This window comes from Equus asinus, chromosome 9, assembly GCF_041296235.1.
Source record: "Equus asinus isolate D_3611 breed Donkey chromosome 9, EquAss-T2T_v2, whole genome shotgun sequence".
Taxonomy (NCBI): Eukaryota; Metazoa; Chordata; class Mammalia; order Perissodactyla; family Equidae; genus Equus; species Equus asinus.
Genome location: NC_091798.1, coordinates 64,943,515 through 64,962,840, shown reverse-complemented (window position 1 = coordinate 64,962,840; position 19,326 = coordinate 64,943,515). Strand labels below are relative to the sequence as shown.

The 19,326-nt window shown below is 39.4% G+C and overlaps 2 protein-coding genes across 2 annotated transcripts in view; one reads left to right on the top strand and one right to left on the bottom strand.

Moving 5' to 3' along the window:
• PJA2 (praja ring finger ubiquitin ligase 2) overlaps window positions 1-2,523 on the bottom strand; it is a 71,743-nt gene extending 69,220 nt beyond the window's left edge. Inside the window, exon 1 of the mRNA XM_014843188.3 lies at window positions 2,384-2,523. The gene's annotated coding sequence lies outside the window, so the exon portion shown is untranslated. The remainder of the gene's footprint in view (window positions 1-2,383) is intronic.
• Window positions 1,807-19,112, top strand: LOC139046201 (sterile alpha motif domain-containing protein 1-like). Its single transcript, XM_070517623.1, has 2 exons — window positions 1,807-2,685; window positions 18,993-19,112. The coding sequence occupies exons 1-2, from the start codon at window positions 1,948-1,950 to the stop codon at window positions 19,095-19,097; spliced, it is 843 nt and encodes a 280-aa protein (XP_070373724.1). The 5' UTR covers window positions 1,807-1,947; the 3' UTR covers window positions 19,098-19,112.
• The last annotated feature ends 214 nt before the right edge of the window (window positions 19,113-19,326 follow it).

The following is a 19,326-nucleotide window of genomic DNA, read 5'->3' as shown; positions in this document are numbered from 1 at the left end:
TCATAATTGATGCTAAAACATTAGAAGCGTTCCCCTTAAAGTCAGAAACACACCACCAAGTTTTTAGCTATCACTGCTACTATTCAACATTATATAGGACATATAATAGCCAAAGCAATGAGGAAAACACCTAAGTTATAAAAACTGGAAAGCCACAAAATCGTGAATATTTTCAGATAACCATCAATTCAATAAAGTGATCAGACACGGTAGAGAAAAAATTCTAAAAGTTTTCCTATAACCAGAAAAGAGAGAGAAATGTTACTGAAAGTTTCCATTCACCAGAGCAATCAAATCATAAAATACCTAAGAATACTAAGAAGAAATGTCATACATATGGGGAAAAAACTATAAAACTTTCCCTAAGAATACAAAGCAAGATGTGAATAAAATGGAGAGACAAACCATACATACATACATTTCTGAGGCAAGAGACTCAATATCATACAGGTCAGTTCACTCCAAATTAATCTAAAATTTCAATATAATCTCATTCAAAATACCAAAGGATTTTTATTTAATTTCCAAGTTGAGTCTAAAAGTTCATCTGGAGAAGAAATGCATAAGAAACAGTCAAGAATAATTTTGAAGAGAGTAATAAGGAAGGAGAAATGGTTATAAAATTTTAAATGTGCATACCCTTTAACCCAGCAACTCCATTTCTAGGAATCCGCACTCCAGAAATAATCACACATGCAAACAGAGGAAGTTTCCTGAACAGGTGACTCTTAGGATGAAGGCAGGACCAGATGGGGTAGTGAGACTTGCACTTTTTACCTTACATTCTTCCATACTGTTTGAATTTTTTAAATTTAGAAAGATTTATAGTTTGCAATTAAAAACTAATCAATAAATTAAAAAGTTAAGAAACTAATTAATTTAAATGTCTTTCAGTAAGGGAATGGTTAAATAAATTACAGCCCATTCAAACTAATGAAATATCACTTAGCCTTTAAAAAGTATTAGGGAGACTTTTATATAAAATAAGTAAATAATACAACTGAAGATGGCCAAAATATATAATTATGAGTGAAAAAAGCAAGTGATATATCAATATGTTTGATATCTCCCCCTGCTAAAAAAAACTTTACACAAATGTATATATGTTTAATAGTGCATTTAGAAAGATGCACAGTAAATTGTTAACTCTAGACACTGGAGCAGGACTGGGGATGAAAAGAAACGTTCACATTTTACCTAACAATCCTTTTTCGATACTGCTGAATTTTACTTCGAGCTTGCATGTCTGTAATTAATTTTTAAAAATTAAAGTTATTTCATATAAAAATAACGAATTCCAGAAGGCGATTACAAATTGAAAAAAAGTTGAAACATTTGTTATCCTCATGTTTGCGTACACACTCTTCAAATGATCTGTAGTCTTCAGCAAAGGTGACTGCCATTTTAAAGAAATTTAACTGACCAAATAGTTCACGCTAAAATAACAATATATTAAGCCTTTTAAAAAATCGTAAACTTCACGGAACCAGCAGACTCAAAGTAGTGCCTAAGCGTATGTAAAAAAATCATTTTTCATGCTTGGAGAGGGACGTCGCCTAGATTCTTCTTCCTCTCTGCAAAAAGACTATTTACCTCCTCCTCTTTTCTTCAACTTGATCTGAGCGGCTTTAAACTCACCATTTTGAATGTGCGCAAAATGATTAACAAGCAGTAATCTTAGGGAGGCCGAAACTGAAGCTGCATCTGCCAGAGGCGTGCTGTGACTTGACATGGCTAACGGGGAGCAGCAGCGATGGAAGGGGGCTAATATCTGGAGAAGAACGATTGCTAGGCTTTGGACAGGGTGTCTGCGTGCCCGAGCCTCGCTGACAATCGGGGAAAATGCAAACACAGCCAGCAGAGCGACGGCAACGGCAGGTTTTTCGGGGGAGGGGGGCGGCAGGCCTGTGGCGTACGATGCATCAGCTCTCTGCGGGGTGACTGGCGATGGGCAGAGGAGGCGGGTGTGAGGGGCTGGTGGGGACACGCTCTCATACAGTCGCGAGTGTGGGGAGAAAAGCAGCGGGGTCCTTGGCCACGGCACCAAGGACAGCAGAAGCAGCAGCAGGAAAAGGCGGCCGGTGGAGACCCCTGACACCAATCGATGCCCTCCACCGTGGGCTGCGGGCCCGGTGGCCACGGACACGAGCGAGGCCCCCGGTCCGGGCTGGACGGGGCCCAGGAGGCGAAGAAGGCCTCTCCGAGCCAGCCATCAACCCCACCCACCATGGCCGGCGCAGTGGGCCAGGGACAGGCCCCGCTCCATCTCGAGGAGAGAAAATCAGAAGCGGAGGAGGTGACAGCAACAATTTCGTCGCCCGACCCTCACATTCCCAACATCAGAACAAGCCAGATTTAAAAAAAAAAAAAAAAATCCCCTCACCGAACTGTGCAGCGGCTCCGGAGCGAGAACAGCGCTCGATCCTCCACCCGCCACCACCGCCTTCTTCTCCGCCTCCGACTCCTCCCCCGCCGAACGCGCAGCGGCAGGCGGCGGCAGCGGCGGCGACGGCGGCGGCGGCGGAAGCAGAGGCGGTGGCGGCGCGTCCCGCCCCTTGCGCCGCGGTACAGGCGAAAGGGGAGGGCAGGCAAGCCCCGCCCCCAAAACGGCGCCGACCAATAGACTTGAAGGACCTCTACAGGAAAAATCCACATGTCCAATCAAAACCTGAGGAGTGGGTTCACGTAAGTGGTTGGGACGTGGCAGAAAAAGGGAAAAATATTTGGACTGTCTTTACGGCCGGTTTCCCCCTCCTCGCTCAGGGAGGCTTCATCGATTGGTCGAAGAGCGGAAGGACGAGGCCACACTCCGCCCCGTCCCGGTGTGGGCCGGGCTCCTTTGCCTGCAGCACTGCGACGTTCGGGGAGGGGCCCGGGCGCCGTGCTGAGGCTGGAGCAGCACAGCCTTTTGTGGTTTGGGCTGGGAGAAAAGGGCGGGGTCTCAGGGAAAGGGAAGAGGGTGTGGAGAGTAAGGGCAGGACTGGCGCAGCTAGACTTTTACAGAAATTCTAACAGCAGCAGCCCAAATGGAGGCATTAAAGTCAATCCTAATTCGACTGGAAACCTGGCTAACAAGGTTAAAGTCTCCTGGCATAAAGTTCAGTCCGTTGCAGTTCAGATATGGCTGGGACAAGAAAAAAAGAGCAGACGGAGGAACTGCACGTTTGCCCACCCTGACTCTGGTCGCTATATAGTGTCTTCTCCCCTTCCTCCCTACAGGCAGACCCTTGCCCGCCTCAGTTCTGATTGTATTGGGACGGGGGCGGGCTATGGGGAGACCTGCGTTTCCTCTTTATAGCCTTGGCCGGACCAGAGCCTTCCCGTTTGCGTCTTGAGGCTGATAGGTTGTCAAACCGGGAAGTAACAGCTCCCATCACATGCAACCAAAATAAATAAAACAGCTGTAGTCTCTGAACACTTTGCTTAATTTAAACCCGGGCAACAGTTTAGTTAATCATATCAGTGTTGCTAAATTCTTTCTTCATCCTGCACATGTCCTCTTTTTTCATCCGGAACGTGTACGCTTCTCTGATTACAGTCCTCTCCTCTTATCTTATTCCCCAAGCCCCTCCACTCCCTCCACACACACACCCAGTGCCCAGGATATATTTATTGCGTCCCCTCCCCCAAAAATTAAGAGCCCCACTTCTTCTGCTGTCTCTGGCAACTGCAAAATCGCCTGCCAGTAAACGGAGACTAATTTTTTTTTCCTGCTGTTGATGAAAACAAATTATCCAAAATTTGCTGAAGAAACTTAGGTTATGAGAATTTGTTTTGTGAAATCTCTAAGTCGCAGTCTACCCCTGTAGAACATTTCTTACGAAGATACCATTTTCCGCTTGATATTTCTCTGCTTTGCACATGTTCTAGATGCTGTGACTTTTTCATTCTGTCTCTCCCTCTTTGAAAGAGAATTCATATTTTAATCACATTTCCCTAATCTCCCTTTAAGATGTCGCATATTGATCCAATTAGATATACTAACCTGTTTGTTGTGGCAAGTTTCCCCAAATTTCAGTCTTTTTCATACCGTATCTGTGTATACTACTCACAGTATTATTTATTATTTTCTTTAAATAAATGTCTTTTTCTTCTATTTCTTTTTTTTTAAAGATTTCATTTTTCCTTTTTCTCCCCAAGGCCCCCGGGTACGTAGTTGTGTGTTTTTAGTTGTGGGTCCTTCTAGTTGTGGCATGTGGGATGCTGCCTCAGCATAGCTTGACGAGCAGTTGCCAATGTGCACACCCAGAATCGGAACTGGCGAAACCCCCCAGCTGCCAAAGCGGAGCACAAGAACTTAACCACTGGGCCAAGGGGCCGGCCCCTCTTCTATTTCTTTTAGAGGGAAACTTTATAAAATCACTATAAATTAGAAACCTCTATCATCTATCCTAAGTAGAAAATAACTGTAAGAAAAGTGAACATAAAACAATGTTTTTAAATTCTGGCTGGAGACTATTGTCTACTAAAGTCTCTGAGTCTAGAGCCCATTTCCTGTTAAAAGGGGATGTTATGAGCATTGGACACATATTAATGACTAAGCATGCAAATAGCATTTTTGTCATGATGGAATCAAATGATAGAAAAATAGAACCAAGATAGGAATCACTTTCTCACCATGTGAGTCAGTTTTTGATTCTGCATGCATGTCCGAACTAAAGTCATTCAAGGCCTCGAAAGTGATCTGTGTTACTCTTTGGGAAACTGCTGTGGGGGCTTAAAGCATGTATTCTAGAATCAAACAGACCATATTCTTATATTAGCTCCTGCATTTATAGCTGTGTGCCTCTGGGTAATCTACATACCTCTCTGGGCTCAATTTCCAATTTAAATGTGGGGAAAGTAATAATGCCTATTCATGAGTTGTTGTGTAGATTAAATAACCTAATAAATGTAAAGCATATCATACGTAGCATGTGTAAGTGCTAAATACATATTAGCTTATGTATTGTATTATTAGGTGTCTCGAGAGATAATAATGTGTATTATTGACTTATATGCATTATTAATTTGATTCCAGAGGTAAGAAGCACTGCCTAAGGCAATGGTGAAGGTACCACATAGTGTAATGCAGTGGTTCTTAAAGAATGATTCCCAAACCAACAGCATCAGCATTCCTGGGAACTTTTGTAAAATGCAAATTCTCAAGTAGTTCTAGGGCCGGACGTGACTTGGAAACTCCAGGTGTGGAGGCCAGCAATCTGCATTTTAGCAGGCCTTCCAGGTGATGGTGATGCATGAAAGTCTGACAACCACAGATATAACAGGAGGAGGACTGGTCAAGGAGTGAGAGGGCTTGAATTCTAATCATAGCCTTAGAGGGACATCAGCAAAAATGGGGGCATAAGGACCTCTGAAAATTCTTTTCTCCACAAAAGCAATGAGAAAACCTGCAAAATTGTCAGAATCAACTTTTTCAGAACTCTGGAAATTAAGCAAAGACTTGTAACAATTCAGCATTTATTCAAGAAAAACAGCTGAATCTCAGTAAGAACAGCGAACTTGGTGATATTTTAACTGGCTCTAATCCAATATCCTCACCTCCAGCTCTGCTGAAGCACTGAAAAACAATGGCTCACAAGCATGGTAAAACCAGCAGCCTGGCAACCACCTGACAAGGCAGACAGGTTGGAGCTCCTTCAAAGCCTAATTCCAAGAGAATTATCATTATTTCACCTATCTGGTGGTTCCCTAGAAGATCTCACTTGCCAGGATGTCTTCATTTGATTTGATTCAGAGCCAACTCATTGCAAAAAGCCTTTTCCCCTGAAGTGTTTGTCATAAACAATGAGAGGGAATTGATTAACTTTGCTGCCACCTTAGGCAATGGAAACAGTTGGGGCAAACCATAGCTTAACCAAAAAGCTTAAAAGGAAAAACTGGAGAATGTAGGAACTTGGAAAAGCTCCAACAAATTCATGAAACCCTAGAAACCCACACACATGCTCAGGGTTGTGCTAAACTAAGCATAAGCTCAGGAAAGACCCGAGAAGGCCCTAAGCATTCACCTTAGGCTGACCTTGAGGCTCTATATAAGCAAGAAGCGAAGGCTCAGGGACAGTCAGCAATTGCCTGGCTTAGTGTTGAAGTTTTCAGGCCTTTAAGGAGCTCTCTGTCTAATCATTAGCTGAGAACTAAGCTAACCAAGAAGAATCTTCCATGGCCACATACAAGACAAGGAATACAGACTTTACAGACTTTACAGAAGTAGTTCAGAAAAGTCACAACAAACAACAACTATAACAAACGGCAAAAACAAAAACAAAAACAAAAAACCCTGGAGAAGAGGAAGAACTGATTTGAAGACTTTCCACATCATATTTTTTAAATGTTTGGTTTTCAACAAAACCAAAAGTTGGTTTTTCAAAAAGATCAACAAAATTGATGAAACCTTTAGCTAGACTAAACAAGAAAAAAAGAGAGAGGACTCAAATTACTAAAATCAGGAATGAAAGAGGGGGCATTACTACTAACCTTACAGAAATAAAAAGTAATTACAAGGAAAACGTGAGAACATTTGTATGCTAACAGGTTAGAAAACCTAGACATAATGGACAAATTTCTAGAAAGACGCAAACCAGGAAAACTGATTCAAGAAGAAATAGAAAATCTAACCTTGCTTTGTCATTTATGAACTGAATGACCTTAGGTTGGTCATTTAATTTTCTTAGGCCTTAGTTTCTTGAGCTAGAAAACAGAGATAATAATACCTATGTCATAGCATTTAAATGAGGTGATGAATCTAGAGATGTTATGTTAGTTAAGGTAACTCTAGCCACTGTAATAAAGAAAACTCTTGTCTCAGTAACACAACACAAGATTATTTATTATTAAAAGCCCGTTCAGCAGGATGAGTAGGAAGCTCTGCTTCACATTCAGGGACCTGAGCTCTATCATCTTCAATACATGGCTTTCAGTATAAGTTTGAGCACCAACATCCAGCCAATAGAATGGAGGAAGCATGGAGGAAAAGAATAGGAAGGATTTCTGAGGTTGTATTGGCCTAGCATGGACGTGGCCTAGTCATTAAGGATTGTGATCGGCCAGCAGATCACCTTGAACCCATGGAGGCTTGGTTTTAGCCTATGTTAGAACTAGTCTATCTCAGTTTTGTCCTTACTATTAGGACGTAGCCCTTATTCTTAAAGCGTGATTCTGACATGTAGAGCGTCACCCTTCTAGGTGAAAGCCTGGGATATTTACTAAGATCCCTCTCTCTCAGCAGTACTTAAATTCCTATCTTTGACTTCTATACCATATGACTGCTGAAACCTCTGCTCAGCTCTGTAAAATTTCAGTTTCTGGGGCCCAGCCACTGGCCAAGTGGTTAAAGTTCTGCATGCTCTGCTTCAGCAGCCCGGGTTCACGGGTTTGGATACTGGCAGGGACCTACTCCACTCATCAGCCATACTGTGGAGGCATCCCACATAAAAAATAGAGGAAGATTGGCACACATGTTAGCCCAGGACTAATCATCCTCAAGCAAAAAAAAAAAAAAACGAAAAAGGAGGATTGGCAACACATGTTAACTTAGGGCAAATCTTCCTCACCAAAAAATAAAAAAATTTAAAAATCTCAGTTTCTGTTTTCTGTAGGGTTTCTTCAAGTTTTCGTCTTTGCACACATCATTTAGGAGCTGGCCAAGAACTTAAAGGGAGTTTATATGAAGGTTTTGAAGTTCCTTTTTTGCAGTTCCTTCCTCTTGGGTATTTTTCCACCAGAGTTCAGCCACTTTGGCAACTTTGTACTCTGACCTCTTGTTTCCTCTGTGTACTAGGTTACCTCATTCTGCTTGAACTCTAGTCCTTGGCATCACAATTTGGTAAATGCTGTCAGGGAAAAAGCCGGGGTGATGTGGAGCTCCCCTTGTGTTTCACTTCTCTCGAGAATCACAGGCTCTCAAGTCCTACCTGCATTGTTAAGTCTTCAATCTCTTCAACCACTTGTTTCATATATTTTCACTGTTTTTATAGTTGCTTTCAGTGGGAAGTTTAGTCTGATGGAAATTAATCCATTGTGGTTGCAACCTGAAGTCCACCAGAAGGTTGTTTTAAAGTTTGAACAAGGAAATGCATTTTTAGTCTAGACTCATGGTTCTTTATCAATAGAATTTCTTCCAAATCTTAATAAACTTTTGGTATTTTTTTCTTCCAGGCAGTTTTATAAGTCATTAGCCATATCCAAAGTTCTTTCTCAGATTTAATTCTCAAGTCTGGTTTAATTCTTTGCTTCCTAACCTCCATGCCTCTCTTTCAATTTAAAGGTGACTGCCGTGAGGTCATCAAGCTTGGGTGAAGGCCATACTTTTAAATTGAATTTTTTCATAAAGATTAGGCTTAATTGGCCTGTGTTGATCAAAACCTTTCTCAGTCTTTTATCTAGAATTCAGGGTCTAGTGCAAGTCCACTTTTCCGGTCATTTGCAGCCCCAAATGTCTGGTATTTCTCTATTTCATTTCTATTTGCATATACCTATTTATTGCCTGAGCTCATCTCTTTCATCTTATACTTTGCTAAACAGTCAATAGTAACAAGACACACCTCTAACATTCTGTTTTCAAACCTTTTTCCCTGGAGTTACAGACTCTGCAGGCACTTTGCCTTCCAAATTACCACAGTGATAGCTGTTTTTTAACCAAATACTTTGAGACTGTATAGTATGAATCTCTACCTTTCTGGCATCTGATATCACTTGCTTTCACCATTCACTGACCAACTGCTAAGCCAGTGCATGTATTTATAATATTTTATTATAAGCAATTGTGTATTAATTAAGCAACAGTAGATAATGTAACAGATAAAGCCTAAAATGTTATGGAGTAACTCAATACAGGTGTATTTCCTGAAGACTTTAAGATCCACCTAGTGGTGGGAGAGAGAGGTAATGGGGAAGAGGTATACGCTTCTTTATACTGTAATTCAATGACCCATGCTTCCCAGAGGCTGAGCCATCTTCAACCACATATTCCAAGTTGGTTCTGAGAACCCTTACCAAATAAAGAACTTTGACCAATTGAGCCCTGATTGAGGGCAAAAGGAACATGAAATAGGTAGTTGAAGACAGAAGTTATATAAAACCTACCAATTACAGACTGTGACTTAATTTATTCCTAGGTTATACCTGTGGTTCTCAAACTCTTGAACCTGCACACACAGCATCAGCATCACCTAGGAACTTGTAGTGAACGCAAATTTTCATGTTGTATCCAAGACTTACTAAGTCAGAAACATTGGGGGTGGGGCCCAGCTCTCCTGTTTAATGAGTCCTCCAGGTGATTCTGATGTAGGCTAGGCTTTGAGAACCACTGGGTTTCAGGACATCAACAGTGGGTTGAGAAGTGGGTGCAGTGACTAAGACTTTGGTTCTCTCCTTTCCTAGAGAGACTAAATGCAGTTATATGGTAGCTGTTTTTGTGTGAAAGTTTAAGTATGAAAGAAGAGTGTGTGTAGGCTAGACTATGACAGAGAATATTGATTGGTTTCTTCAGTCTTCCTTACCGTCTTCTAACATATCTTCCAATTCTGCAGAAACTGGAAAGTTAAGAACTCCACTTCTTAGATTCTATTGCTGCTGGAGTTCCATATTGGATTTAGGGTCTGCCAATTAGCTGCACCCATGTGAGATTTATAAGGTGAACGTGAATGTCATAAGTCAGTGCTACCTTTCTACTGTTTTGGTTATTTCTGCTGCAAGTCCAGGTTGGAGGAATTGGAATTATCTCTATCAGCTATGGCAGAAATCCTAGTGACTGGTCTCAAGTCCTGTGGCAGTCCAGAGTTAGAGGGAGATGTCCATTTTGTTGGTGTGGATTGTGGTGGAGATGATGCGGTTCTGGAGCTGGGAACTATAGTGATGGTTTCTTTGAATTGCCAACCAGCTTTTGATACTGTGTTTTTCTGCTCATGGCAAGGGCGGAATTTCCCTTGGTGGTCAGTTTTCCAGTGTGGCTTTGGGGATAGTTCTTGGGTACCCAAATTAGAGCCTACTTCATCAGCCCTCAGAGCCACTTTATATCATATAATAAATCTTTTTTCTGCTAGAGTGCAGAAACCTGTTTCTTCTGTCTGAAAGCTTTTAGCACATTTCCCTTACCTGTGTGCTCTAAAATTTTACAACAGTTTGTTCTAAATGTGGGTGTATTTTTATTCACTGGGAAAATCTCTTCTGTATAAAGAATTAAACCTTTGAGGCCAGGGAAATTTTTCTATGTTATTACATTGATAATTTCCTCTCCTCTCTTTTCTTTGCTCTCTAGATCTCTTTCAATTCTTTTCTCTCACCCTTTCATCTCCCCTTTTTCTCCAACTTTCTAAGAGTTCTTAAACTTTAATTCCTTCTATTGAATTATTTTTTTCAGCCATCATATTTTTAATTTCTAAAATTTCTTCCTTTTTATGCTATACTTCTCTTAGTTTTTGGATATAATCTTTTGTTGAATAATTCCAAAGATTCTTCCCCCCCCCCCAGCTTTATTGAAGTATGATTGACAAATAAAAATTGTATATAGAAGTTATACAAGGTGATGCTTTGCTATACATATACATCAAATGATTACCACAGTCAAGCTAATTAACATATCCCCCACGTTATACAGTTAGTTCTTGTTGTTTTTTTTTAATGAGAACATTCGAGATACACCCTCTTAGCAAGTTTCAAGGATACAATACATTATTATTAACTGTAGTCACCATCTGCACATTAGATCTCCAGAACTTATTTATATTCTAACAAAGTTTGTACCCTATAACCAACATCTTCCCTATTTCTCCACCCTGGTAACCACTGTTTTATGAGTTGACTTTTTGAGATTCCACATATATTCCATGCAGTGTTTACCTTTCTGTGTCTAGCTTATTTCATTTAGAATAATGTCCTCAAGGTTCATTCCTGTTGTACAAATGGCAGGATTTTCATCTTTGTTAAGGCAAAATAGAATTCCATTAGATATATATATATATATACACACACACACACCACGTTTTCATGGGTATTCATTCGCTATGCTCTCATTTTCCCCTGTGGGAGAAATTGTGGGTTAAAGGGGTCTCTCTCAGCACCAAGCTGTGCTGCCTTGGGGAAGGGATGTCGTGGGTAAGGTGAAATTGTTCTTCATTTCTTCAATGAGTCTATTGGCTGCACCGATTTACATTCCCAGCAGCAGTGTATGAGTTTTCCCTTTTCTCTCCATCCTCTCCAACACTTGTTATTTCTTGTCTTTTTAATAATAGACATCTGACTGCAGTGAGGTGCTATCTCACTGTAGTTTTGATTTGTATTTTCATAATAACTAGTGATGTTGATGTTGAACATCTTTTCATATGCCTGTTGGTCAACTGTATATCTTCTTTGGAAAAATGTTGAGATCTTTTGCCCATTTTTTGATCAGGTCATTTTTTGTTGTTGTTGAGTTGTATGAGTTCTTTATATATTTTGGATATTAACTCCTTATTGGATATGTGATTTGCAAATATCTCTCCCAATTGTTAGGTTGTCTTTTTGTTTTGTTGATGGTTTCCTTTCCTATGCAGAAGCTTTTTAGTTTGATGTAGAACCATTTATTTATTTTTTCTTTTGTTTTCCTTGCCTGAGGAGACATGGTATTAAAAAAGACTGATAAAAAAAGAGTGTGCTGCCTGTGTTTTCTTCTAAGAGTTTTATGGTTTCAGGTCTTACATTCAAGTCTTTAATCCATTTGGAGCTTTGTATAGGGTATAAGATAATGGTCTACTTTCATTCTTTTACATGTGGCTATACAGTTTTCCCAGGACCATTTATTGAAGAGACTTTCCTTTCTCCATTGTGTGTTCTTGGCTCCTGTGTTGAAAATTGGCTGTCCATAGATGTGTGGGATTATTTCTGGGCTTTCATTTCTGTTCCATTGGTTTGTGTGTCTGTTTTTCTGCCAATACCATGCTGTTTTGACTACGAAACTTTGTAGTATATTTTGAAATTGGGGTGTGATACCTCCAGCTTTCTTCTTTTTTCTCAGGATGGCTTTTGTTGTTCCAGATAACTTTTAGGATTCTTTGTTCTACTTCCATGAAAAATGTCATTGGGATTCTGATTGGGATTATGTTGAATCTGTAGATTGCTTTAAGTCATATGGACATTTTAACTACATTAATTCTTCAAATCCATGAGCATGGAATATCTTTCCAATTCTCTATGTCTTTTTCTATTTCTTTCAACCATGTCTTATAGTTTTCAGTGTACAAGTCTTTCACCTCCTTGGTTAAATTTATTCCTAGATATTTTATTCTTTTTGTTGTGATTGTAAATGGGATAGTATTCTGGATTTCTCTTTCTGCTAGTTCATTGCTAATGTAAAGAAATGCAACTGATTTTTGTAAGTTGATTTTGTACCTTACAATCTCTACTGTATTCACTAATTTTTCTAATAGCTTTCTGGTAAATTATTTAGGGTTTTCTATGTATAAAATCATGTCATCCACAAATAGTGACAGTTTTACTTCTTCTCTTCTAATTTGGATACTTGTTATTTCTTTTTCTGGCCTAATTGCTCTGGCTAGGACTTCCAATACTATGTTGAATAAGAGTGGTGAGAGTGGGCATCCTTGTTTTATCCCTGTTCTTAGATGAATAGCTTTTAGTTTTTCATCACTGAGTATGTTAGTTGTAGCTTTTTGTATATGGCCTTTATTATGTTGAGGTACTTCCCTTCTATACCCATTTTATTGAGAGTTTTCATTGTAAATGGTTGTTAGATCTTGTCAAATGCTTTCTCTACATCTATGGAGATGATCTATGATTTTTATTCATTTCCTGCATCCATGGAATAAATCCCACTTGATAGTGGTGTATGATCCTTTTAAAGTATTGTTGTATTTGATTTGCTAATATTTTGTTGAGGATTTTTGCATCTAAGTGAATCAGCAATATTGGCCTGTAATTTCCCTTTTTCATGTTGTCTTTGTCTGGTTTTGGTATCATGATAATGTTGACCTTGTAAAATGAGTTAGAAAATGGAGGAGTTTGAGAAGGGTAGGTATTAAATCTTCTTCGAATGTTTGGTAGAATTCACCAGAGGAGTTGTCTGGTCCTGAACTTCTGTTTTTTGAGAAGTTTTTGATTACTGTTTCAATCTCTTTACTGGTGATTGGTCTATTCAGATTTTCTATTTCTTCTGGATTCAGTTTTGGGAGGTTGTATGATTCTAAAAATACATCCATTTCTTCTAGGTTATCCAATTTATTGGCATATAGTTTTTCATAGTATTTTCTTATAATCCTTTGTATTTCTATGGTATCTATTGTAATTTCTCCTCTTTCATTGCTGATTTTTATTTATTTGAGCTTTTACTCATTGTTTTTCTTAGTGAGTCTAGCTAAAGGTTTGTCAATTTTGTTTATCTTTACAAAGAACCAGCTCTTCATTTCATTGATTTTTTCTATTGTCTTTTTAGTCTCTATTATGTTTAGTTCTCTGATTTGTGTTATTTTTTTCCTTCTGGCTTCAGGCTTCGTTCTTCTTTTTCTAGTTCTTTTAGGTGTAGCATTAGATTGTTTATTTGTGATTTTTCTTGTTTCTTGAAGTATGCCTGTATTGCTATAAACTTCCCTCTTAGGACCACTTTTCCTGCATTCCATAGATTTTGGCACATTGTGTTTTCATTTTCATTTGTCTCCAGATATTTTTTGATTTCTCCTTTGATTTCTTCATTGGTCCAATAGTTGTTCAGTAGCACGTTTTTAGTCTCCACATATTTGCGATTTTTCCAGGTTTTTCTTGTAGTTGATTTCTAGTTTCATATCATTTTGGCCAGAAGAGATGCTTGATATGAGTTCAATCTTCTTAAATTTATTGAGACTTGTTTTGTTTCCTAACATATGATGTATCTTTCAGAATGTTCCATGTACACTTGAGAAGAATATGTATTCCCCTGCCTTTGGATGGAATGATCCAAATATATCTATCAAGACCATCTGGTCTAGTGTTTCACTTAAGGGCAATATTTCCTTGTGAACTCTTTGTCTGGACAATCTATCCATTGATGTAAGCCAGGCAAGTGGGGTGTTAGGGTTCCCTACTATTATTGTGTTGCTGTCAATTTCTCCTTTTAAGTCTGTTAATAGTTGCTTTATGTACTTTGGTGTTCTGATGTTAGGTGCATATATATTAATAAATTTCATGTCTTCTTGGTGGATTGTCTCCTTTATCATTATATAATGCCCATATTTTTCTCTTGTTATCTTTTTTGGCTTGAAGTCTGTTTTGTCTGATATAAATATTGCTACACCCACTTTCTTTTGGTTGCCATTTGATTGGAGTATCATCTTCCATTCCTTCATTTTGAGTCTACATTTCTCCTTAGAGCTGAGATGGGTCTCCTGGATGCAGCATATTGTTGGGTCTTGTTTTTTAATCCACTCAGCCACTCTGTCTTTTGATTGATGAATTAAATCCATTTACATTTAGGATGATTATTGATATATGAGGGCTTAATATTGCCATTTTATCTTTTGTTTTCTGGTTGTTCTAAATTTCCATTGTTTCCTTTCCCTTGTGTTTCTGTCTGCCATTTCAGTTTGGTGGTTTTCTGTGGATGTGTTTCTCAGTTTCTTCTTTTTTCATGACTCTGCTCTGAATTTTGTTTTGTGGTTACCATGAGCTTTGTATTAAAGATTTCATTGATGAGATAGTCTTTTTTCTGCTGATAGCATCTTATCCCCATTTGCCTGTACAGGTTCTGTCCTTTTCTTATTCCCCTTCTGTGTTTTTTTGTCACAAATTATCCCTTTTTTGTATTGTGAGTTTGTTACAAAATTGAAGTGGTTATAGTTATTTTTAATGCTTTCTTTCTCTTTAGCCTTTATGTTATAATTAAGTGTTTACTAACCTATTCTGGTATAGAGTTTCAATTTTCTGCTTATATCTGTCTGTTTATCACCTTGCTTAAAGCTTTGTAACTTTGCCTTTTTGTTTCAGGTAGGAGAGCTCTTGTCAAGATTTCTTATAAGGCAGAGCTAGTGGCAATGAACTCCCTCAGCTTTTGTTTGTTTGTGAAAACCTTCATTTCACCTTCATATCTGAAGGACAACTTTGCTTGATAGAGTATTCTTGGCTGACAGTTTTTATCTTTCAATATTTTGAATATATCATTCCACTCTCTCCTAGCCTATATAGTTTCTGCTGAAAAATCTGCTGATGGCCTAATGGAGGTTCTTTTGTAGCTTATTATTTTCTCCTCTCTGGCTGCCCTCAATATTCTTTCTTTGTCATTTACTTTTGACCATTTTAATATAATGTGACTTAGAGAAGGTCTTTTTGCATTGAGATAATTAGGTGTTCTACTAGCTTTATGTATTGTGTTCCTTCCCCAGGTTTGGGAAGTTCTCAGCTATTATTTCTTTAAATAAGCTCTCTGTGCCCTTCTCCCTCTTTTCTCCTTCTGCGATACTCATTATCCTTATGTTGCTTTTCCTAATTGAGTTAGATAATTCTCATAGACTTTCTCCATTTTTTAAAAAATTTTTATTGAGATTATGATAGTTTACAACCTTGTGGAATTTCAGTTGTACATTATTGTTTGTCAGTCGTGTTATAGGTGCACCATTCACCCTTTGAGCCCACCCTCACACCCCCATTCCCCTGGTAACCACTAATCTGTTCTGTCTACCTGTTTAACTTCCACATATGTATGGAGACATACAGAGATTGTCTGTCTCTATCTGGCTTATTTCATTTAACATAATAGCCTCAAGGTCCATCCATGTTGTTGTGAATGGGACAATTTTATCCTTTTTTATGGCTGAATAGTATTCCATTGTATATATATATATATATATATATACCATATCTTCTTTATCTGATCATCAGTCGATGGGCACTTAGGTTGCTTCCACATCTTGGCTATTGTAAATAATGCTACAATGAACATAGGGGTGCATGGGACTTTTGGAATTGCTGATTTCAAGTTCTTTGGATAGATACCCAGTAGTGGGATGGCTGGGTCATATGGTATTTCTATTTTTAGTTTTTTGAGAAATCTCCATACTGTTGTCCGTAGTGGCTGCACCAGTTTGCATTCCCACCAGCAGTGTATGAGGGTTCCTTTTTCTCCACAACCTCTCCAACATTTGTTATTTTTTTGTCTTGATGATTATGGCCATTTTAACGGGTGTAAGGTGATATCTTAGTGTAGTTTTGATTTGAATTTCCCTGATGATCAGTGATGATGAGCATCTTTTCATGTGCCTATTGGCCATCTGTATGTCTTCTTTGAAGGAATGTCTCTTCATGTCCCCTGCCCATTTTTTGATTGGTTTGTTTGAATTTTGGTTGTTGAGTTGTGTGAGTTCTTTATATAGTATGAAGATTAACCTTTTTGTCAGATATATGATTTGCAAATATTTTTTCCCAATTGGTGGGTTGTTTTTTTGTTTCAATCCTGTTTTCCCTTGCCTTGAGGAAGCTCTTTAGTTTGATGGAGTTCCATTTGTTTATTCTTTCTATTGTTTCCCTTGTCTGAGATGACATGGTATCCAAAAAGATCCTTTTAAGATGGATGTCAAAGAGTCTACTGCCTATATTTTCTTCTAGGAGCCATATGGTTTCAGGTTTTACCTTTAGGAGACTTTCTCCACTTAAAAAAAAATCTTAGTTTTCTCTCCTCTTCCACCTGGATCATTTCTACATTTCTATCTTCAAGCTCACTAATTCTCTCTCCCATATGGCCTGCTCTATTTCCAATGCTTTCTACCTTATTTTTCATCTCATTTATTGTGTTCTTCAGCTCCAGAATTTCTGTTTGGTTCTTTTTTAGAGTTTCAGTCTCTCTGGTTAAGTGCTCCTTGTGTTCACTAATTTTATTCCTGAGCACATTGAACTGTCTGGATTTTCTTGTAACTCATTGAGTTTTCTTCATTACAGCTATTTTGAATTCTCTGTCAGTTAGATTGCAATCTTCTGTGACTTCAAGTTTGGTTTATGGAGAATTGTCATTTTCTTTTTGTGATATTATGCTACTGTAGTTTTTCATGGTGCTTCATGAGTTGTTCCTCTGCTGGTGAATCTGTAGCAGGAAACACCTTTCTTATTTGGGTAAGGCTTTGTTTACTTTGATTCTGAGCTTCTTCTGGTTGTATTTGAGACCCTGAGCTTTCCACCCTCCACTGCCTCTGCCAGAGATGTTGTCAGTGCCCTTGTGCTGTTTGTGTCTCTGAGGTTGCTGGTGCCTTGCTGCTAATGATGTCAATGCAGTCATGGGTGTTGCCACCAGCGCCACCAGGTTTCAAGCACGTCTGCTGCTTCCCAGGTTACCTGGGTTGTGGGTTTTCCCACTGGTGGGGGGAGTAGGAGAGTGGGAAGGGAACCAGAGTCATAGGCACCTCCACCACATTTGGGTTTTTTTGGGTCTTCAGGTGCTGCTGCTGTGGGGGGTAGTGAAGTTGTGGGCACTGCTGCAGCTGGGAGGGACTGGGTTTGTAGACTCTGCTGTGGCTGTTACCTGGCTCTCTGTGGGCTCTTCACAGGCTTGGGCAATGTTGCTGTGTGTGCCACTTGTGCTGTTACTCACAAGTTTTCTGGAAGTGCTGGCACTGCCACTATTGGGGGCACTGGGTTAGTGGGTGTCACCACCACTGCCAGGTAAGGGCTGGGGTTGTGGGTGACACCACCACCAACACCACCTGGGTACCTGGGTCATGGGTACCATCAGGGTTCCTGAAGCCTCTGGTCTTGGGTATGGCATGGTTCCTGGAACCTCAGGTCACAGGGACCCCTGCCACTGCCGGGGGTATCAGGGTTTTGGATGCAGCCCTCATTGCTTGGAGATTCATGGCCAAAGGCACCATTGCTGGGGGAGGGGAAGAGGGAGAAGACTGGGTCCTAGATATCACTGTGGTTCCCAGAGCTTCTGGTTGTGGGCTCTGCACTGGTTCCTGGCACCTCTGGGAGTGTGGGCTGCCTGGATGCCTGGGGCCTCCATTTGCAGGTGTTACCACAGTTCCTGGAGCCTCCAGTCTTGTCAGCTGCCACTGCTGCTCCACTAGTTCCACTGTCTCCAGGAGGTCTAGTCCATCCACCTTCAGATGTATAGATGTATGGATATCTCAGGCATTCGGGTGTGCTGTGCAGAGACTCTTTTGTTGGTCTACAGATGTCCTATTCATTGTAACTTAGAGGAGGGAGACAAAGGGAACAACTCACTCCACCTTGATGCTGATGTCATTCTGTGCTATAATGTTTTAAATACAGGCCTACTCCTCCTAGAAATACATATATATATATTCTACATATATTCTATATGTTTTATCCCACTATAAACTCTATGAGGGCAAGACATATGTCTATTTTGTTCAGCACTGTATCCTGGTGTTTAGCACAGTACACATGCATGTGCATGCACACACACACACACACACACACACTAAATTAAAAACTTGCAGCATTTGGGTAACCCTAATTCTACTTCTAAGCAAAGACTGGCATTTGCCTCTTAAAGTGCTGATCTTGCTTTTGGGGGGTTGTGTTATTTAGAATTTTGAATGGCACTTCAAAAAAATATGGTGCAATATATTTTGCTAAATTAATTTAATCTGGCCTTTTCAGCTGTTACCAAACCTTTGAAAAGTCAATGTTGCCTGGACTTGCTATTGCCAAAAGTTTGGAAATGTTTGCTTAGAGGTGGGAATAAGCAGCCAGAAATTGCTTTTGTAGAATACCCCCTAATTTTGTTTTGGAGAGAGACTAAGTATAGATAAGGACACTGAGAAAGAGAGATATTTTGGACTGCAGGGCCATCATTATGCAGATAATATTCAGCTTTATTCAGCCATACATCTCCCTTTCCTCTAGTCCAGATGGTGAAATGACTCATCTATTCCACTGGCCAGGAGAACAAGGGAGACAGAAGAGGAGCTGTTATAATGCAGATAAAAATGGATGATGTTTCAGAAGCAAGGGGAAAATATTTCTAGGCAATGATGATGGTACATTGATAGTACTTGTTAATACTTTACATTCCTTTTCAGATTCACAGCTTGAGTTTCATATTGCTTCCAAGATTCCTGAGGAATAGTTCTGACCAGGAATTTCTTTTTATCTTCCTCATGTATGTAAGTTGCAAACACTTTTGACCTTCAAATGACTTACTTTAGTAATTTCTCTTTATGAAACCTAAACATCAACCTTCAAATGTGTGACTTTTTTTTATTACTTTCCTTGAAAATCATCTAGCAATTTTATGTGCAGCATATTCTAGTTAAGGATGTCACTGTGAGGAATATATAATTCCTTTATTGAATAACTGGGAAAAAATGGCTACTGGATAGGAAGAATAATGAGGCACATAATTAGGAGCTCTGA

Coding starts and splice junctions, on each gene's coding strand:
- LOC139046201 (XM_070517623.1), top strand. CDS start 1,948: ATGGGCAGAGGAGGCGGGTGTGAGGGGCTGGTGGGGACACGCTCTCAT. Junction 2,686..18,992: donor AACCTGAGGAGTGGGTTCAC/GTAAGTGGTTGG, acceptor ATTCCTTTTCAG/ATTCACAGCTTGAGTTTCAT.